We start from the raw sequence: 22295 nt of genomic DNA, 5'->3' as shown, positions 1-22295 counted from the left end.
CTTGCAACCAGTCCAGGGTGTCCCCCGCCTACTCCCCAGAGCCAGCTGAGATAGGCGCCAGCACCCCCCGCGACCCTGGTGATGGATAAGCGGTCAAGAATATGGATGGATGGATGGATGGATGGATGGATGGACACAAAATCTAGCAGTTTGACCAAAATCTTTAGGAAATACATTTGCTGATAATTTTGAGTTCAAATCAGTATTACACAATGGCTGAGTTTGTACAAAATTGTTTTGAAAAAAAAAAAAAATCTTACAAAATCTTTCAGCTACACTAAAATCTTTTGGGAAATAAGTGCACTGCTGACATACAAAATCTAGTGATCTACAAAAAGTAATCTAGAAAACCAGCATTGTATAATTTGGAGTTTGTCCAAAATTTCAAGGAAAAAAAAGTCTCACAAAATCTTGCAGTTTCACCAAAATCTTTGTGGCAAAATACATTTCTCTAGTTGCACAAAATCTTGGGCATTCTAAATTATAAAATCCCGATGCTTGACCAAAAAGTGTTCAATGAAAAAATAAGACTACTGACACCAACAAAATCTTGCTGGTTGAACAAAATCTTGCAAACCAGCGTGGAAGAAGTGCAGAGGTTATCCAAAATTGTAAGGAAATAGACCCACAAAATCTCACAAAAAGTTTTGACTAACATCAGACAAAATCTCTGGTTTCAAACCAGCGTGGCGCAATTACGAGTGGGACGGCTGTACTACTACTTTCCATTTGTCTGGCTTACTTGAGCAGCTCGTAGGAGGCGTTGAGCAGCTGAGCACGTGTGTCGATGAGCTCCAGGAGGTCGGCCCAGCTCTCATTGATGCCGTCCTTCCATTCGGCCATGGCGATGGCCTCGCCGTGGCCCGCCTCGATCAGCTGGTAGATGGTCCGGTTGACGGCGTCCACGCGCTCCTGGCCCTGCGCGCCCGTCTCGCGCGCAAACTCGCGGAACTTGTCCCGCAGAAGCTGACACGCGCATCACAACAAAGTTATTAGACTTCAACTTTGGGAATTTTTTATTTTATTTTTTTTTCCAGACGGAAACAGGGACTTTTAACAATATAAAAAAAAAGGTGTTTTTTTTTTATGCATTTACACATTTTACGCTTTTATATAGTTTTTTTTTTTTTGTTAATTTATTTTTACATTTTTACACTTTAAGGGACGATGCTGAACCCTTTTCACAAAGTATTATTTTGTTTACTTTATTATGCATTTTTTAAACACTTTTAATTATGATGCTTTTAATTCTGTACTTTTTTTCTTCTATATTTTTAATACTTTTTCTTTTTAAAAAAGTATTAATTGCTTACTTTATTTTACATGCCTATATTTATTACACTTAAATAACACACTGTTCATACAGCAATGGTATTATTTTTTACTTATTAAATATTTTAGATAGTTTAGTTGTTTTTGATTAAGTGTATTTTACTTGATTTTATTCTTTTCTAATTATTTCCAGCACTTTTTATTTTTTTGCTTATTAAACTATTTTTGTTGTAAATTACTTTTTTATTACGCTTTTAGGCAGGTATTTTTTGCCTATGTTTTATGTAAATTTTCACATTTGAAAATATTACTTTTTATTCAGTGTACTGCACATATTTTTTTGTATTATATTTTACTCAGATTATTAAACTACTTGTCCAATGTTGTACTTTACTTGATGACATATTTTTAAATGTAGTTTGATATATCGTGCTATAATTACAATTTTTTATATTGTAAAAATCACAATTTCAATACAGCTTATTTTATTTTGTTAAAAACTTAAAAAAAAAATCCACTTTGCTTAAGTTGCTCCTTAAAGGTTATTGATGCTAGTTTCATTATCCCGCCTATGATGTTTTGCATTGTGTTAGCATTAAGCTAGCTGACAAAGCAATGCGTGAGTTCTTTCCGTTTTTTTGTTTTAGTTTGACAATAAACTTGACGCCAACATTTGTTTTACTTCTTGACGGTAAACAAATTGTAGAGTCGACTATACCGTGACGTGGTCCAAGTCCTGGCCCATCTCTTGCGAGGACGCGACCACGTCGCGCTCGGAGATCCACTGTTCCAGGTCGTCCACCTCGCGGCTGAGCAGGAAATGTTGGTAGGCGTGCTCCAGCTTCCTGCGCCGGTCCTCGGCCAGCTCGCTTAGTTCGGCATACTGCTTGTCCACCTGGCTCTGACGCCGGATGATCTTCTCGCTGCGCCACGGGGAAAAATCGAAAAAGACTTAAAACGTTTTCATGTGGGCCACATTTAGTTCACATTTAAAGAAAAAAAAAGTGTCAGACCCGTCGGGATGGTCCTCCGCGAACATGTTCTGAGCTCGCTCCGACAGATTTCGGATGGAGTCGGCGTAGTCATCCACTGCCTGCTGGACGATGTTGTGACGCTTCAGACTTAACATGGCGCTCTGCTCGTCCTGTGCGGATAAAAAGACAAAAAGTGAAAGTCAGGTCTACGAAGTGAACGGTGCTACAAAACAAGACATTTCTTATTTCCTTTCTTGCATTTGGGCATTCTACATTGATCTTAGCATCCATAGTATTCTACTATTTGATCCTTTTATTTTACTTGAATTATTTTTGTTTGTTTTTCCCCAAATATTTATACTTTTTTTTTTTTTTTTTTTTTACTATTTACACATTTTGTGTGTAATATTTTAGTATTACTGCCTAATTGTTATTTTTTTTCTTGGTTATTTTCTATTACTGTATTTTTCAGTTTGGTATTTGTCTTATTTGATATTTTATTACTATACTTGTGTAATTAATTTTATTGTCATATTATCTACAATATTCTCACAAAATATTTCTATTTTCCACAGTTTGTGTAATTTTTTTAATTATGTTTTATATTTTTGTTACAGTACATGTATATTATATCTAATATTTGTAGTTAGCAAACTTGCTAGTTAGCGAGCGAGACACCCAGACAGCTTGCGAGCTAGCTATTAAGCTAGACAGCAATAGATAGATATATAGATAGCTAATTAAAAATTAGGTGCAAATATAAAAAAAAAAAAAAAAAAAAAAGTATGAAAATAGTCCAGTTAGGTGCAAATACTTAAACAAGAAATAATTAAAGTATAAAAATAGTCCAGTATTTTTTGTCTAACCATGTGTACTTTGTCTTTTTTTTTTTTTCAACTATGTTAAGCATTATTGCTTTAGCTGTCCTGAAGAGTGTAAAAGTATACCTAAATGTAAAGCCTACTATAACAGCGGGTTAATCTGAAATTGTGGAAGTGTGTGCTAATTGCTATTCAACATGAGATTGAAGGTGATTGGCTCATTCTGAACAGTCACATTCCCAGCATTAGTGGGGGGTGCACACTTCTGCAACCAAGTGATCAAAGAAGTTTATTTTTACTTCTAAAAGAGGTTTCGTTTCAAATGAGTTGTATATTTAATGCTGTTTCCCGAAAACCTGTCATTTGAAGAGGGGTGTGTAGACTTTTACTATACCTTGGGCTTTTCCTCAGCGATCATGTAGAGCTCCTGCTCGCCGATCCACGCTTGGGCCTCGTCGGCGTCGTTGTAGAACTGCTGCGCCCCGTGCGACGCGTCCAGCCTGTCCCTGCGTTGCTTCATTTGATCCTGCAGCCGAGGCCACGCCTCCTCCAGCTGGCGCAGCTGCCCGGCCAGCTGCCCGGCCTCGGGACCGCCGTCCTCTCCGTCCTCACCCGCCGCCGCCATCCTGCGTCCTCGCTCCAGCACCTCGTCCACGCGGGGCTGGTGGCCCTCGATCTCTCTTTGCAGTGTCTGCACAAGAATAAAATAATAATAATAATAATAATAAATAAATAAATAAATAAATAAGATTGTGAAAATTTAATATTCATTTATGATCAAACCTTTTTCTAATATTTAAATCAGATTTTTTTTCCTTATTTGCATGCTTTACTTTATTAGAATGTTTTTTTTTTTCTTTGTTCATTACTCAACTCTTACGTTTATTCTTGCCACATTTTCCTCAGACCCTCAATTTGTATTTTTTATATTTTTTCAGACTGGTTAAACTTTTTTCTAGATGTGTGTGCATGTACAATTTTATTTACTTTTTTGTCATTGAACTTGTAAACTTTCAGGTGTATTTTCCTATACAGTATTATTATATTTACTTTATTTTATGGTTTATTAAAAGAATTTGCAACAAACAAAGATATTTTCATTCAAAACTCACTGAACTGTATTTTACATTTTTGTCACATTTCGTACTTATTTTTATTTTTTTATATCAACTAATTTTCCTCCAACATTCACTCTTTTTTATGTTTTTGTCAAACTATTCCTTATTTTTACAAATTTTTATTTAATTTGGCTTTTTTGTTTGTATTGCTATCTAAAACTAATTCAACCAAAAATAATGTTTAAAGGGAGACTTTATACTTATTTAGCCATTTTTGGCAGTCAAACATTATTTTGCCTAGAATAAATTTGATATTTTAATTATTTTTCATGTACAATTAGTACCTTTAAAAACACATTTTGCAACTTGCTGTCGACTGAAAATGACATCACAAGGTCTCAGGTAACCAATCACAGTTCAGCTTGTGAATGTCACATGACCAAACCTAGAAATCAGGTATAATAGGCTAAATAAGTCAAGTATCCCTTTAAATGCTGGCTATTTGTGAGATAAAAAAGGATGAGACCAAGATAAATTTCAAACATTTTCCACCATTAATGTGTCCGAACCTGCACAACTCAAATTTTTAAAAACAATATATAACATTTATCAACTGAGATACTGGGGTTGCATAAACTGCATGTTAAATGAGTCATTACTCATCTGACACCATTTTACATGACTCTAAATTACTCTAAATGAAATTCTGATGTTCTAGTAGGTTTTTCATGATTTTGTATTTATTTATTTATTTGGCTTTTGCGCATAAGCCCCAAGGTCTTGTTTGTAACTAGTCACATAAATGCTGGAAATGTTTTTGAAATGATTTATCACGGTCTAACTTTTTTGTTTATATTACAAAAACCGGATATTTGAACAGGGGTGTGCAGACTTTTGATAAGCTGCACAAGTGACCTGATTCCTCTTTAGCAGCAACTGCACAGTTTGCAGGTCGTTTCCATGATCTTGCGACAGCGCCAGTGGCATCCTCTCTTCAATCCACAGCTGGAAAACAACAACAACAAAATGTCTCAAAAAGGAAAAACAAAAAGAAAACAGATGTTGTAAGACTCACCAGCTCGTCAGCCAGATCCCTGTAGAACTGATGCACGGCCTTGGCCGCCTCCAGTTTGCCCCTGCGCTGGGCCAAGGGTGCGATAAGCTGCTGGAACTGGACCTGCAGATTCCGCTGCTCGGCTTCCAGCTCGGGCTGCCGCTGGTCGTCACGTCCGCCGCCACTGCCGTGCGTCCTCAACGCCTCCTGGAGCTCATCCAGCTCTCGGCCGCGATCCCGTACTTGGTTCTCTATCACCTGGTCGCCAGAATAAAGTGTGATGAAATCCAAAAAACACGTGGCATTTTTAATCGCCTTTTGCGATAAGATTCCCACCTGGTGTTTCTTGAGCAGGATGTTGGCGTTGGTCAGATCTCGGACATCTTCGCCGCCGGTGCCGTCTTCGCCGACCGTGCTCTGAAACTGCTGCTGCAGCCCGCCCAGCCACTTCCTGATGTCGGCCAGGCTTTGGTCGAACAGCTCCGAACGGTTGGCGTCGAACAGCAGCCGGGCCTTCTCCTGCGTGGTGGACTCCAACATCTCCCACAGCTGGTGGAGGGCAGCCAGTCGTTCCCGCACCACCGGTTCCAACTCGGGCTTGGAGGCCATCAGCTCGTGGCCCTCCTGTCCATTGAAAAAAAAAAAAAAAAAAAAAAAGTATTTATTCAGATGTATCGCTGCATTCGAGGATGGTCGGAATATCCAAGTAGTTTTTTCCCAGTTCCGACCTACAAGCGTTCGAGGCAAAAGTAAACAACCAAAATGGCGGATACTAGTGATAAATAGTTCTTTATTTTGGTCCTCAAAACTCATTTTGACCTACAGCAAACTTACCTTTTCGCAATTTTGCGCCAATTTTTTATTTTATAAGCATTCCATACAGAAACCAATGTAGAGTGACATCACATGCAGTCCATCGGTGAAGTCGGGGGTCCCCCCCCCTCCCAATTTCGCAAGTGGAATTCCCGAGTTCAAGGGGGCGTTCCCGTACACACTTCCTGGTTTGCACTCGGAAAAGTCCGTCTTTCGAACATCCTCGAATGCAGCATATGAATGCCGACTTGCTAACTAGCAAACGTCTAGGCTAACAAAAGTTAGCTAAAGTAGCCAGTAGCTTCATAAAGCAACTCGATCTGCACCAAAATGTCCAGATTTATACCTTTGCCAATACGCCACCCCTCAACAAATGTTGGTGGAAAAATTGTTTTGTGTCATCACACTAGCACACATGCTAACCATCAAACGGCTAACAAAACAAGCTATAGCCCTTCATGTCCAATACATCTTCTCCAAATCTTGAAAATTTTGTTTCGTGTACTAGCCACTAGGGGTGTTAAAAAAAATCGATTCGGCGATATATCGCGATACTACATCGCGCGATTCTCGAATCGATTCAATAATCGGCAGAATCGTTTTTTTTTTTTTTCTTCTTTTTTTTTTTTTTTTTTTTTTTTTTAGGATTCACACCTTGAGCATGGAAGAATGTTATATGAACGGAACATTAAGCCTTAATATTTTATTTTAATGCTGTTCAAACATGAAACAGATTACAACCTCTATAAGACTGAAATTTCAGATAAATAAATAATACATTTTCATATAAATCTGACACTCTACAAGCTTACTGATTAGTATTTTCTAAATTTGAATGAAAAAAATCGCAACAATCGACTTATAAATTCGTATCGGGATTAATCGGTATCGAATCGAATCGTGACCTGTGAATCGTGATACGAATCGAATCGTCAGGTACTAGGCAATTCACACCCCTACTAGCCACCGTGCTAATCAACAAAGAGGCTAGCTAACAAAACAACCTCTTGACTCATAATTTTGGTACTTGGCAAAGGTAAGAACTAAGGTGGCTTAAGGCAATTGGAGGATCTGTATCAGAAATTCAACCTCCAAAAATTGGGGTGAAAATTTTTCCTTTGTGTAGTCACACCGGCCAACTTGCTAACCAGTAGCTAGCAAATGCCTAACAAAACAACCTGTTGCCTCATACTTTTGATGCTTGGCAGAGGTAATGAGGAAGCTACTTAAGGCAACTGGATGTGCATCAAAAGTTAAAAATTTCTTCCTTTGCTCGCTAGCCAACTTGCTAACCAGAAAATGGCTAACAAAACAATATCTTTTCTCATACGATTGGTGCTTGGTGGAGCTAATAAATAAATAATAAATCTGCATCAAAACGTCAAGATTTGCTCATATATCAATAGTTTTTTGAGCAAAATCCCGTTAACTATCACACTAAGCAACAAACGGCTATCAAAACCGTTGCGTGATGCTGATACAGTTCCTGTCCTGTGTCACATGAAGAGGTACCTGGTCCACTTTGTCCAGCCAGTCCTTGTTGGAGGCCAACTCGGCCATGAAGGCCTGATGCTTCAGCCACTTGCTGTGCAGGTTCCGGGCCTCGTCGTAAGACGTGTCCTGAGCGGTCAGCATCTTCTCATTGATCCACACGGTCAACTGGGATCGGATAGAAGACAGAAAAATCGTCCTGGGATCGGCCTGGGAATGCTGCAGCACCGGGCGGGAACAACAACAACAAACGGTGAACTCACATCTTGAGTGTTCTGCAAGAAGTGTTGAAGGTCTCGATTGTCTTGCAGCTGCTGTGACACCTCCTGGGCTCTCGCTTTGTTTTTGTTTTGCCTAAATGTAAAAAAACAAAAACAAAGAGCAACTTCAGAACGCTTTCTTTTTTTTTCTTCCTCCCTGCAGAGAGAGGATCACGTTTCAGAAATACACCTGGCACAGTAACGGCCATCCGAGTGTATACGCTCAACTTTTAAGTGAATCGATATCCATTAGCGCTGCAACCTGCCTACTCAGATGCATTGTGGGAGTTAATGTGGGGAAAAGCATCCTGTGCGGCTCTGTGAGCTCCACTGATCAAGTTGGGATGCATTTCGACACCCATTAAAGCTTGAACAAAGAGGAATTTCAGTGGGAAGCACAAAATTCTCATTGAGAACAGAAAACTCAAGAAGTGGTGCGCAGCTTTAACCGACACCTCCCGCCTCGTTGTACTTCGTGGGTCGTGTTTAATTTGATGTTTTGTCTACTTATTTATGCATTTATTTATTTATTTATTTATTTATTTATTCACTCGCCTACTTCTGTAAAATGTAAAATGTATTTACTTGTAATAAATAAATAAATAAATACATAACTTGTATACGCATTTCAAAATGTTTGCTTTGTTCCCTTATTCTTTACTGCACAACCAATATTTATGTTTATATACAGCACTTTGTATACAGCAATGCCTGTTCTTAAAGCGCTTTATAAATAAAGTTGAGTTGAGTTGAGTTAGCACAATGGTCAAAGTAGCTAAGTGCGACAAAAATGACCCAGTTTTCAGCAAAAATGTGATCTGATCTTCATCTACGCCACAACAGTAGAAAAGTCAAAAGTGACGCGTTTTTATTGGGAAGGTCAGCTTAAATCAACACCTCCAATCCCGTCCCACTGAAATTTAGCTTGGATATAAATGCTAAGTACACGTGTTAAAACCATTTAAAAGGGGAAATGGAAATTATGCAAGGCAGATTTAACTAACCAATCAGGTCACATGGATTAGAACCTTCGTAGGCTGACTCGCCCTGAAAAAAATACATTTTGATCGCCAACCCAGTCGGTTGCACTGATTCATTGCATACCTGTCATTGATGGACTCCATTTTGTCCTGCACTTTCGGCGCGTACAAGTTGCCGCCGTCCACCAGCTGCCTGCCCACCTCCAGAACGCCGTCAATCTTGTCCTCGTTGGCCTCCATGGTGCTCAAAAAGTCCTCGTGTTTCTTCAGGGCCTGCTCCGCCCCGTCCAGCGTGTCGGGCTTGTCCACGTGGGCCAGCGTGTACTCCTGCCAACAACAACAAAATACCAATTCTGGATCTGTATCGCAATCAGTGTTCATTTTGACAAGAAATTTGACTTTTAGTTGTAGTCTTTTGAAAAAAATTAATTCAAGTTTTAGTCATAATTTAGTTATCTGATTGTATTTTAGTTTGAATCTAATTTTAGTCGACGATTTTAGTTGATGAAAAAAAGAGCAATTTTAGTCGACTAAATTGACATTTTAGTTATGTTTTCCTTCACCATACATTTACACTTTGATCCAGAAAATTATAACATGCAAGGCACATTTAATACAACGGTGTCTTTATTAATTGTTTCAATGAAGCATGTTGACCTAACAATAGTTTATAAAAAAAAAAAAAAAAAGTTGCTTGAGATTAATTTTACAGATGCACAATGAATGTAAACATATTTGAACATGAAGTCAAGTGCAGTGAAACACTAAAAGTTTCTTAGTGGTTCTTTTCTTCCAAACCCGCGTTTGATTCCTTCTGATTGGATTGTGTGAATTTTCGTCACTGTTGTTTTCATTTTCGTTTTAGTCATTGACGAAAAGGTCAGTCAATTTTAGTTATCGTTATTGTCTCAATGAATGGCTTCGATTTTAGTTTTCGTCTGAATTATTTTTTTTTTTAAATTATATTAAAAATACGAAAATTCTGACGCAAAGTTTCCCTCAACGCAATGTTACGGAAGACAGCCTCTGGATTTTCCCCTCACCTGGTTGTTGAGGATGCCCTCGACCGCCTTGGCGTCCCGTAGAAACTGCTGGAAGTCCAAGCACTGGTCCAGGAAGTTCTTGCGCCGGTCCCACATCTTCTGGAGCTCGTACCAGCCTCGGTCCAGATCGCTGAGCGTCCGCTCCAGCTCCCGGTACTGGGGGTCGTCCTCCTGGTCGCGCGTGACCTGCGCGCCGGTGTCCCGAATGCCGCAGAACTCCACGCCGTGACCGTCGATGTCGTCTCGCACGGCGTCGTGGAGGCTCAGCTGCTCCTCGGCCTCGGGCAGCGAGGCGGGCATCTCCTCGGAGGCCACGGCCTTCTGAGCCCGGAAGAGCCACGACTGGAAGTCGTCCAGGTCCTGCAGGAAGGTCTGCAGCTTGCTGACTTCGCCCAGTGACTCCTCGCGCTCCCTCAAGGTGTTTTTCAGCTCGTCCCAGGCATCGTCCAGCTGGGCCTGGCGGGCCAGGACGTCGGTCGCGCTCTCCGGGTTCTCCGTGGCCATCCGCTTGGCGTCGGCCACCAGGTTGTCCAGCTTAGAGTCGATGGCGGCCAAGTCGCGCTCCATGCCGTGCAGCTTCCTCTGGATGGCCATGACGGCGACCAGGTCGTTGCCCAGCTCGCGCGTGGACGCGATGATGCGCGTCTTCTCGCGGATCCACGCCGCCGTCTCGTTGCACTCCAGCCCGTAGTTGTTCAGGCTCACCGCGCAGTCCACGTTCTTCTTCTTGTCCTCCACCATGGCCTTAAAGGCGTCCCACCTGAAAGAAGGCTCGAATGTTGTTCTCTGGAATGTTCTGTCGTTTACAGACTACTAAGATATCATTTATTTATTTTTTTCCGTTGTGAGTTTTTTCGTGATAAATAATAAAAATCCCATACCCTTCATCTTAACCGGATACTTCAGTATTTCGGAAGGTCAGGAGACCAGAGGAAGGATCAAAGGAAAGAAAGACAAAACAAAGGGAAATCCAGCACCCACCAGACACCACCCGTCACCAACTGGGCCATAAAACCATAATTCTTCACCAAGCCCAGAGAGAGAGAGACCAGAGGAAAAACCAAAGACAGGAAGGAAGGAAGGCTAGATGAAGCTAAGATTTTATTTTCAGGGTTCCTTTACAAAAACGATGTCTTTGGTCTCTTGGAGAAAGGCAAACACTAGGGGCATAACTTAGGTGGTAGTGTGGCAGTCTCCCAAGCTGAAGGTCGTGAGTTTGTTCCTCAACCCTTGACTGATTTTATCTAATTTCAATTTTTTATTTTTTTGCTCTTTTCCTAGTGTAAATCTTAACATACTCTAAAACTGAGTCTATTTAGTCCCTCTATAAATAGAGTCAAATTTACTCTACACAATTTCCTGTGTGGGTGAGAACCTCTTCCACGCCTAACCGTTCAAAAACATACTTGATAAATACATAAACAAACAATTGTCAGTTCTTTAACAAGCTTTTTGTTTTCTTGACGGCGTACGTCTAAATTTGGATCCAAGTGGATTGACTTTCCTGTTTGATTTGAAGAACCCCAACTCACCTTTTATTCAGTCTCATCTGGCACTCCTTGACCTCTTTTGTGCGAGGGTGTCGGCTGTCCTCCAGCTGTTTCACCGCCTTGTTGACATCGTCCACTCTCGACTGAACGTTGGCCATATCCTGAGCTAGGATGCTCAACCTGGATGGAGGCAACAAAACCGGCTTGAAAAATGACAAAAAGGCCCAGCTCCATTTGGACCTTCGTCCAACCGTTCTCACTGGGAGCCCCATATATACGCTATATTTATAATTATTAAAAAATAAATAAATAAATAAATAAATAAAATAAACAAATAAATAAATAAATTTGCACAGTATTACATCTTTTCTTCTAGAAAATCAGACTATATTCTTAAAAAAATAACACCCGATGGTATGTTTTGAATACCATATTTAGTTATTTTACGGACCCCCAAGTTCAAGTTTCACTGCAACCTAATTTTTATTTGTATTTATTTTCTGGTCATCCGGCATTTTTAAATTCAGAAAATTCTCCTTTCTTTGCAAAAAGAAAAAAACAAAAAAAAAAAAAAAACGTTTTTGTGCTTAGGCCAAAGTTATGCCACTTCATTTGGGCAAAAGTAGTCCTTTGGTGAACCAAGGAAACAATTGTAAAGTGAGTTGAGGGACTTTAGTTGGACAAAAGTAGTGCTTGGCACCATCTGATGGCATCTTGACGCTATTGAAAAAAAATTTGAAGTGAGGTGAAAGGCTTCGTTTGGACAAAAGTAGCTCTTTGGCTCCAGGCAAAACCATTTCACAGGTGAGTTGAGAGGCTTCATTTGGACAAAAGTAGTTATTTGGCGTGATCTAATGGCATTTTGGCGCCAAGGAAACAATTTTAAGTGAGTTGAGGCATTTTGTTTAGACAAAAGTAGCCCTTTGGCGCCATTTGACGGCATCTTGGTGCTGCATAAAAAACTGAAGTGAGTTGAGGGAATTCATTTGGACAAAAGTAGTTCTCTGGTGCCATTTGGTGGCATCTTGGTGACAAGGAAACAATTTGGAGTGAGTTGAAGTCCTTCATTTGAACAAAAATAGTCCTTTGGTGCCCAAAAAGTGTGTTGCAATTCATGACCACGTACCTATTCTGGACCACTTCCAAGTCCTCCAGCTTGTCGGGCACCTCCAAATCCACGAGCCACGTCTCCTTCTGGCCCATCCACAGCTCGCAGGCGTCCGTCTCGCTGAAGATGGTGTGGAGCGCCATGGCGTCGTCCAGCTTCTTCTGCCGGACGTCGGCCAGCGTCATCAGCTCCATGAAGAGCTCCTTGATGTCCTTGAGGCGCCGCTGGATGTCGGGCGTGTTCAGCAGCTCCTCGGGCAAGGCGTTGGCCTGCCTGGCCAGCGCGTCCACGGTGGCTGCCGTCTTGGCGGCCTCGTCGCGCAGGTCGCCGTGGCGACGCAGGAGCCGGCGGGTGTTGTACTCATCGTGGCCGGCGTCGTCGCCGCTCATCTGCCGCTTGGCGTCCGCCAGCCAGGCCGTCAGCTCGTCGGCGTCGCCTTGGAACTGGAAGAAGCGCTGCGTGTCCTGCAGGTTCTGCTTGCGGAAGGCCGCCAGGTCCTCCAGCTGCCGCCACTGGCTCTCCACGCTGTCGGCGCGCTCGCGGATCATCGGCGAAGCCAAGTGCTCATCTTGGATCATCTCGTCGCCCTCGGTCAGAACCTGCCGCAGAAGGTTTTATCCCGATAAAGTATACTTTTTTAAGTTATTGAATTCTTAAAACAGTTATAAACATGATATTCCGATTAATATTACATTTGTGGGATATGAGTTATGAAGCAAAATCCAGCCGTTTTTATCCATCTCAGGGGGCGGCCATTTTGCTACAGGCAACGACCAATCACAGCTCAGCTGTTTTCTGAAGCTGAGCTGTGATTGGTTGTTACTTGAGACCTGAGCATCTGTGATGCCAATTTTACTTGACAGCGAGTGACAAAATGGCCGCCTTCTGATGCTGCATTTGAGGATGGTCGGAAGTTTGGATTTATGCAAGTTGTTTTTTTCCCAGTTCCGAAAGGGTTTGAGGTGGTGGTGGTGGTGGTGGTGGGGGCGCGCGGGGGTTGACCTCCCCTTTAAAATATGCACTGTAAGTGGAAAGAAAAAAAAGTCATTCCTTTACAGTGAGTCCTCGAGTTACGTCTGAGTTACGTTCCCATGATAGCAATGTAACCCGAATTTCGATTTAGTCGAATTTCCACATTAAAGTCAATATTTACATCAAAAAAACTTGCAAAAAAAAAAATTAAAATACATTCAAATAAAAAAATAAGATGCTGTACGACTGCTGACTGAAGCCCAAGTCTTTGCCAATGTTCGTCGGTGTCTCTCCTTTCTGTGATCTTTTTATGATGTCTAGCTTCATTTCCATGGTAACTGCTTTTCTTTTGGCTGGACCAACATTGATAAAACACGTAGCTTTCTTCTTCTTTGGGGCCATGATGTGGGAAAAAAAAAATGAGGGTGAAAAATCCAAAGATACTCCCACAAGTGCATAAGCGTTAGCATTAGCTAAGGGCTAAATAGCAGACGAGGGGAACACTATTAGCGGACAAGGAGCTAAAATGGCGGACCGGGTCAAAATGGCAGACCGGAGTCGAGTCGAAACGCCTTCTGTCGAGTGCGCCTTAACTCGAGGACTCCCTGTACTTGCCATTCCTGGTCAATACCTGCCGCAGGCTGGCTCGGCGAGCGCCCAGCTCGTCCTCGAAGGCGCTGTGCTTGCTCTGGAGAAGCAGCACGCTGGTCAGGTCCTTGCCGTAGTCCAGCGAGGAGAAGATGTTCTCCTTCTCCTTGATCCAGCTCTCCAGCTCCGCCGCCTCCCGCAGGAAGCCCCAGAAGCGGCGAGACTGCTCCAGCTGGGCCCGGCGCTGGGCGGCCAGGGAGCGCAGCTCCTGGTAGCAGAGCTCCAGGTGCTCCACCCGATCTTGGATCACCTGCGGATCGCACGGCTTGTAACCTGGATGAGGTGAGGAAGAGGCGGCGGGAGGAGGGCGTTGAGTTCCAGGCGTTTGCTTTCAATATGGTGGCAGATCACATGACGTGAAGCGAATCTTTTGTTATTTTGTGACATCAGGACTAAAAATTCATTACTCAACGTAGGGACAGCGCCATGCAGCAAATACTGTAAATCGCCACTACCACTACTTTTTTTGTAGAGCTTAGATATGATGATAATAATATTTTTTTAATCTATTTCACAAAAACAGTAATACAATTTCTCTTCATAACGGTGAAGAAAAGTGAATTTCATTTCACAAGAAAAAAAAAAATGGCTTCCTCCACTTTCTGTTCCATGTCAGTGTGTGAACATATGGCATTAATAATCATTAATAATCCTCAAGTAAATGTATATATAGTCAGCTTTTTACTGATTGCTCTTGTTTTGGTTCTGAATTTGGAAATTCTGCTTATTGCAGGGGTGGATCTATCTATTCTGGTGGGATTCAGGGCTGTGGGTCACCCCAAAATCATAAAAAAATACATATATATATATATTAAGGGTGTCACGATTTCGTTTTTTACTCAAAGCTAAACATATAATTCTTTTATTTATTTATTTTTTTGCATCAAGAGGACAAAATGGGGTAGACATGAACGTTCAAGTCAGACTTACTTTCTCCGTTAGCGAACTTGAGAGCGGCCGCGCTTGCATTGTGGACTCGGTCCGCTTGCAGGGCGATGTCGTTCTCCAGCAAAGCGTGCTTCTGTAACAGGTCTTCCACTTCCAGCAAATGTTTCCCAATGTCAGGAGACAGCAGACGGACCTGACCAAGAAAGTGTCAACAAACCCATCCCAGGCTTTTATCGCTCGTACTATGATTCTAACCTTCATGTCATCCATCCAGCTGATGATGTGGAGCATCTCCTGAAAGATCCTCTGCAGCGTCAAGTTCTTGTCCAGGCGACCCCGCCGGGCCTGGAGCAGCTCCTGCAGGTAGTCCCACAGGCGCAGGACGTTGTCCTTGCGGGCGTCCACCCGCTTGGCGTCATGGTAGCGCTCGGCCTCCAGCTCGCCCGAGATGTCCACCAGCGCCTGCACGCGCTCCTCGTAGGCGGCGATGTCCGTTTCGATGGCGTCGTGCTTCTTCTTGGCCGCCTCCACCGCCGGCAGGTCGTAGCCGAAGTTGTCCTGGCAACACCGTCAAAAAGTTTTGTTTTGTTTTCAAATCAGCGATTCGGTGGCCCAAAGGATAAGCAGCACAAGAAGGCACACTCAAGAGTTGTATTGAATTAAAAAAGCCAAAGAAAAAGCAAAAATTTGCAATTTTATGCAGTTTATTTTATTGGGGGCAGGATTGGTCTTCCATACTAAAACCCCATAGAGCATGCATTTAAAAAAAAAAAAAAAAAAAAAAAAAAAAAAAAAAAAAAAACTGCTAAAGAGAAGACTTGAAGGGAAAGTAAACAATCCAAAACCCATTAACAATCCATTTATTCACACTAAGTTTCAGTCAAGGTTATTTTATTTAACTAAAACTAATGAAAAAACTCAAACTAAAATTCAAAAAACTATTTAGTTAACTTAATAAAATAAAAACAAAAATGCTTTTTAAAAAACGAAAACTAACTGAAACTATATTTTATGTTTACAAAACTAATTAAAACTAACTATAATTATAGCAAAAATGTCCTTCATTTTAGTCTTTGGTAATTAATCTAATGCATGAGCCTTTGGGGATTATTTTAAATGTGATTTTAAGTCGATTTATTTTGATATTAACCGGAATAAAGACGTTTGAAGGCGTGTCAGACAGAAGTGACATCATCTCGCAGCAGCCAATAGAAAAGCACCTTCTGATGACGTTGCGCCCATGATGTTTTTTAAATATTGCGCTCAAGTAATACACATTTAAAAAAAAAAAAAAAAATGAAATAATACTGAAACTAACTAAAACTAAGCATTTATTAAATAACAAAAACTATTAGAACCACCCTTAAAACTAAAACTAACTTAAAAAAAAAAAAAAAACTCAAAACAACATCAAAACCAACTAAAATGAAAAATTTCAAAAGTATAATAACCTTTGTTGTCATTTAAACTCCCAAATTTTGTGCACCTCAAAACGGTCCAAGCTAGGAGTGTGATGATATATCGATATGGCGATAATGGTGATACTTTGCGATATTTGTAGTTAATATACAGCCACTATAACGGCTCCATTGTTCATGACTTATTGAGCAATTATTTGGCAGGCCACTAGGGGGAGCGCCTCATAAGAGTGGCGGGGAAATGGACGGAAGTCTTCAGGCAAAGAAGACTCATGAGCTTACTTTTACTTGTGAAAGACATTTATCTGTCCAGCAATTACCGTATATCTTCAATTTTAACATTTTAAAACATATTTTATGTTTCGACTTTTTGAAGCACACACATTTCTGAGGAATATTAATATTGATTTAATTGGATTTAATATTTAAGTAATTTTATTGATTTACTTTTGCAATGTTACACAAAAAAAACTGTTAGTTTATAAAATGAAACGACTGACGATAACTGACTGGCAAAAAACATCAGTTTATGTCTTGAGTAGTTTTATCCCACATTATCGTGGATTTATTACTTGACCAATATATGGATAATCGCAGTATCGCATATCGTTGGGTATGGTGAGGTACCCAGAGGTTCCCACCACTAGTCCAAGCTGCCTCTGAAGCCTTGCGGTTTACCTGCGCTACCAATCGCTGGTTCTCCAGAAGCCACGTCTCCCTCATGGCTGCCTTGCGGTCGAACCGTCTCGCCGTCTGCTCCAGCTTCTCCTGGCGGATCAGCTCGTCCCTCAGGACGCGCTCGCGCTCATGCTCGGCTCGCTCCAGCCGCTCCCAGGCCTGCGGACGGCAAGAAACGTCACAGACCATCAAAAATTGTAATGTCTAGTACCAATGAAAGGTTAATCATGTGACTAAGACAGAAAAGAAAACATGGGACACCGAAAAGAAATTTTTGACAGTAGCTATTGATCTTGTAAGAAGTTAACATCAAGAAACCCACAGCTGATAATAGCTAGCTATCAGCTCTTGAATGAAACTTTTATGAGCTATTTTTGCAGTCATTGTATTTGTCCAAACAAATGAACTTTTACTTGCACCAGACCAAGCGTCAGCAACATTTCCTGACACAAGAGCCATTTTAGGTCAAATAAATCACCAAAACTCTGTCTGGAGCCGCAAAACATTTGAACATTGTGATGAAAGAAACTGTGTGTTAGTGCTTAGTCTAATGTACTGAGGGCCAAAAGGCTAATTAGAGATGCACCATAAAAAAATATGCATTGAAATTAATTTTCATCTAATTTTTTCTTGTTTTTTTATTTTTTATTTTTTTTCCTCTTTTATTGTTATGATTGTGATTTGGGCGGCACGGTGAAAGAGTGGCTAGCAGGTCCGCCTCCCAGTGATGAGGACTCAGGTTCAAGTCCAGGCTCCGGCCTTCCTGGGTGGAGTTTGCATGTTCTCCCCGTGCCTGCGTGGGTCTTCTCCGGGTACTCCTCCCACATCCCAAAGACATGCATGGCAGGTTAATTGGGCGCTCCGAATTGTCCCGAGGTGTGCGTGTGAGTGTGGATGGTTGTTCGTCTCTGTGTGCCCTGGATTGGTTGGCAACTAGGCCAGGGTGTCCAAAGCCAGCTGAGATAGGCTCCAGCAGCCCCCGTGACCCTTGTGAGGAATAAGCGGTCAAGAAAATGGATGGATGTGATTTTTCATACATATTTAGAATTTTCTGCCTTTCTGTCAAATTTCTGACATTTTTGTCAATTATGTGGACATATGGTCATTTTCTGCCTCTCACGCCTTTTTTTTGAAAATTTAATGGATTTTTTGTTTTTTGTTAACATATTTCCTGCTTTTTTTGGCTATCAATTTTCTGACATTTTTGACATTTTGTGGACATTTTACAGTAAATTTGGGGGGAATTTCTTCATTTGTTTTTGGACATTTTATTGTCACTTTTTGAAAGTTCTCTTTTCTGCCTTTTCTATTAAATTCTGCCATTTTTGGTACTTTCATGGACATTTTATGGTAATTTTATGTTTTCCCTCTTCCTTTGTTGGACATTTAATGGCCACATTTTGGGTAAAGCTTTTTTTTTTTTTTTTATCTCTTTTTCTGACTAAAAAAATTGAATAACATTGTTGAATATTTATTTATTTTGTAATCCTTTATTCATTTAAAGAATATATTTAAAACATAAAAATAAATATGTCAAAATATATTTCTACCATTTTTTTAGGGAGCCACAGGAGAGGGACTAACCCACACATTTAAAGGAACTAAAGAACAAATGTGGTCTCGCCATTTTTACCACTGCATATACGGTGTTTTACGTTATTAATAATGAACTTATATAAATTTATATATACCTTTGGTTAAAAAGTGAAGCATCGAGAGTGTCTGTCACCAAAACACAAGAGTGCAGACACTCAAGAGAGCTATCGCAGCCAACAACCTCTCACATATCCACAATATCTCCATGATTCTCGCCAATTTCTTGGCCGTAGTCACGTTGCGGTGCTGTGGCGACTCACCCTGTTGATATCGGCGACCAGCGCTCCCTCTTTGGGTGAGTACACCCGTTGGTTGTTGGCCCTCATGCGACTATGGATGGTAAAAAGCAACACTTCCAGGTTGCCTTTCTCCTGGAACCTGTTTGGACGACATCGTCATCGTCATGATTGACATGCCAGACCACAATTGATTGCATGTTGACACTGTGAAAGTAGGTGGGGCCTAAAAAGAAACCAAAGCCACGGTGAAATGGAACAACATATGCAGACTAGGTCCCAAAAGATGAACCCGTTCGCCCCGTTTCAATTATTTCTCTTATAGCAAGTTGAGAGGACGAAAAAGACAAGCTTGTAGTACTGTACCCGGCCCCTAGGGGGAGCCAATCGGCAGGACTCACTTGGGCGGCTTCTCCACCGTCCTGTACGTGTTGAAGGCCTGCAGCTGCTGCTGGACACCCGACAACGAGTTGGCCAGCTTGCGGTTGTTGAGCACCAGGATGGTCTGCTCGATCCAGGCCAGCAGCTCCGACGCCAGCGTCTCGTACTTGCTCACCATCTTGTCGGTGGCGATGGCGTGGTCCAGCACTTTGCCCACGCGCTTTCCCTCCACCGCCAGCTGCTTCATTTTGGAGAAGTAGTGGTAGAAGGCCACCACGTATGTGATGATGGATTTCTCGTCCGGGTTCTCCGTGAACACGTCCTCCGGGTCCAGGAGCTTGGCCACGCCCAGCTCCTTCTCGGCCACGTTGAAGGCGCTCTGGAGGTTGTGCGTCGGGTTGGAACGCTTCAGCTGGCTGAAGTCCACCAGATCCGGTCTGGAAGGCACGGACAGACAACAATAGGGCTTAATTAGTGGGTGGATGGATGCCAAAATTACACAACACCAATAAATGATAAATAATCAATAATAACGATTGATGAAATATTATGATACAATAGACAATGCTACTACAACTACAACATTATAATAATGATGTCTGGATAAATATATTCATATGTGATGTAAATCATGCGACAGTGTTAGGTTATACAATATTAAAAATAGAAGCATGGAAAACTTGTAATAGTAACAGCAGCAATAACAACACTATTGTTACTAATAATAATACAAATAATAATAATAATAGTTTTTTTATCGAAAGGGGACGGAAGGATGGCTGGATGGAAAGAAGACAAAACATATTGAAAAAAAGAAGGAAGAAAATTAAAGGAGAGACAATGAAGATAAAAAATGGGGAATGAAGGAAGGACCAAAGGAATGAAACAAAAAGAAAAGAAAAAGAAGGAAGCAATGAAGGAGAGAAAGAAGAAAGAAAGAAAGAAAGAAAGAAAGAAAGAAAAAAGAGAAAATAAAAAAGAAAGAACAAAGAAAGAAAAAGAAAGAAAAAGAAACAAGAAAAACAAAGGAAAAAAGAAAGAAAGAAAGAAAGAAAGAAAGAAAGAAAGAAAGAAAGAAAGAAAGAAAGAAAGAAAGAAAGAAAGAAAGAAAGAAAGAAAGAAAGAAAGAAAGAAAGAAAGAAAGAAAGAAAGAAAGAAAAAGAAAGAAAGAAAGAAAGAAAGAAAGAAAGAAAAAGAAAGAAAGAAAGAAAAAAAGAAAGAAAAAAATGTGCATCTTGTCTTACCGGTGTTTGTGAATGAGCGCGTTGAAGGCCATGCCGTCTTTCCAACTCGTAGTGAAGTTTGTTATGTTTACACTCGGGTAACTGCAACAAAAAAAACAAAAAATAATTCTTTCTGCTTGACTGAGAAGACGGAGACAGAAACGCATTTCCCCGCTGAAGCCAATGCTAATAAGCTAAGCTAACGACTGACCCGGCCGTCTTCATCTGGCACCACAGAAGAAGAGCATCCTTGGCCGAGTGCGTCTCCTTCTGGTCGGCCTGGCCCGTCTCCACGATGATGTCTTGGATCTGATCCGGATCACAATCAATAGGTTACATTAAAATAAATTAATAAACACAAAACCCAGTATTTCGATAATGTGTGATCATTTTTTAATTTCCCCAGTATGCAGGCCTGTAATTTGGAGCAGTCACATGACAACCAAATCCTTCGCGGTGGCTAAATTTAGCTCTAAGAAACTAAAAAGTCCAAGGCTGACTTTTCATCTTTTCACCAGGAACTGAATAATGCAGAGGGCCATATTGTTTGAACTAAAAATAGCCGTGTCGCTGTCAAATTAAAAATAAACATCCCTTCCGAGAAGGTAAAAGAACGCGTTCTGATGTTTGCCTCGTGTTCACTAATGGCAGCTAGTAACAGCAGCGATAATCAGAAGAATTCAAAACAATGATGAATTTGGTCTTTGACGCCTTTTTTTTCCATGGCAAATTTGACTACAAGTTGATCTCCCAATTTCATGTCGATCGCTGAAACTCATTTTCACTTTCACAGAATCCTCAACACGATCATCAAACACCAACGCCGTGTGCCATGTTATACAGCAATTCAGCCAATTGGTGAAAGACCCAACAACAACCGTTATTTAAGACTCTTCCTTTTCACTTGTCATGTTGACGACCCCTAATATGGAGGACCAAAACTGCCAAAATTCAAAATAAATAAACCATTAAATAAATCAATAAATGACTATAGGGGAAAATAAAAATGGATACAAAAAAAATACAATTGGAAAATTATATCCCAAAAAATAAATATAAATGGTAATAAACTCAACTCAACTTTATTTATAAAGCACTTTAAAACAAGCACTTCAAAGTGCTGTACATGAAACAGAAATCGGTCATGCAGTAAATAAAGAATAAGAAAAACAAACATTTTAAGTGAGGATACATTTTTTTTGTAAATACATTTTACATCAGTAAATTAATAACAAGAAGTAGGAGAGTAGATAAATGAATAAATACATAGATAAATAAATAGAATTTATTTATTTTGAATTTTGGCAGTTTTGGTCCTCTAACAACACACCCAAAACATTGAACAATGACGGTGTTTCTGACCTGGAAGCGGAGGATGATGGTCCAGATGAGGCCGAGGATGAGGCGATGGTTGCCGTCGACGATGTCGTGGGAACCCATATTCTCCAAGTGGACGCGCTGCTCCTTGAGGAACTGCAGTGCCTTGTCCACGTTCTCCAAACAGTGGATGCGCATCCTTCCCTTGGTGGGCTTGGGCTAAGGGGAAAAAAAAATTGCTAGTCAAATTATGTGAATGGACAAGAATAATGCCTACACTGATGGGGGGGGGGGGGGGGGGGGGCATTAAAATTATTTTGTTATGGGCAAAAAGCAATTTTAAGAGAGAATTACAAAAAAAAATAATAATTCATTATGACGGGGAAAAAACCCCAATTCTGTCCAAGCGAAAAAGCCAAAAAATATTATTTCCAAAACCATGTTGACATATTACAAGAAAAATTGCAACAATAAAGCCATATTACGAAGAAAAAAAAAAGTTCGACAATGAAATTGGAACGTTACATTAGAGACAAAAAAAAAAAAGTGGGACTTTTTAAAACATAATTTTATG

The 22295-nt window shown here is 40.8% G+C and overlaps 1 protein-coding gene across 3 annotated transcripts in view; it reads right to left on the bottom strand.

Annotated features, from left to right (window-relative positions):
* sptb (spectrin, beta, erythrocytic) overlaps positions 1–22295 on the bottom strand; it is a 56671-nt gene that overhangs the window by 17701 nt on the left and 16675 nt on the right. For all 3 annotated transcript variants that reach the window (XM_077539126.1, XM_077539125.1, XM_077539124.1), the window contains 22 exons: positions 21767–21940; positions 20616–20713; positions 20426–20506; positions 19202–19618; positions 18825–18942; positions 16969–17127; positions 15128–15430; positions 14915–15065; positions 13968–14257; positions 12383–12963; positions 11299–11436; positions 9767–10526; positions 8848–9050; positions 7747–7837; positions 7505–7651; positions 5516–5803; positions 5201–5437; positions 5041–5130; positions 3462–3758; positions 2286–2416; positions 1991–2195; positions 743–966 (listed from right to left, as the gene is read on the bottom strand). In XM_077539126.1, the coding sequence (XP_077395252.1) occupies positions 743–966; positions 1991–2195; positions 2286–2416; positions 3462–3758; positions 5041–5130; positions 5201–5437; positions 5516–5803; positions 7505–7651; positions 7747–7837; positions 8848–9050; positions 9767–10526; positions 11299–11436; positions 12383–12963; positions 13968–14257; positions 14915–15065; positions 15128–15430; positions 16969–17127; positions 18825–18942; positions 19202–19618; positions 20426–20506; positions 20616–20713; positions 21767–21940 (5183 nt within the window). The remainder of the gene's footprint in view (positions 1–742; positions 967–1990; positions 2196–2285; positions 2417–3461; positions 3759–5040; positions 5131–5200; positions 5438–5515; positions 5804–7504; positions 7652–7746; positions 7838–8847; positions 9051–9766; positions 10527–11298; positions 11437–12382; positions 12964–13967; positions 14258–14914; positions 15066–15127; positions 15431–16968; positions 17128–18824; positions 18943–19201; positions 19619–20425; positions 20507–20615; positions 20714–21766; positions 21941–22295) is intronic.

This window comes from Festucalex cinctus, chromosome 12 (genome assembly GCF_051991245.1).
Source record: "Festucalex cinctus isolate MCC-2025b chromosome 12, RoL_Fcin_1.0, whole genome shotgun sequence".
NCBI lineage: Eukaryota > Metazoa > Chordata > Actinopteri > Syngnathiformes > Syngnathidae > Festucalex > Festucalex cinctus.
This window is presented reverse-complemented; position numbering and strand designations above follow the sequence as displayed.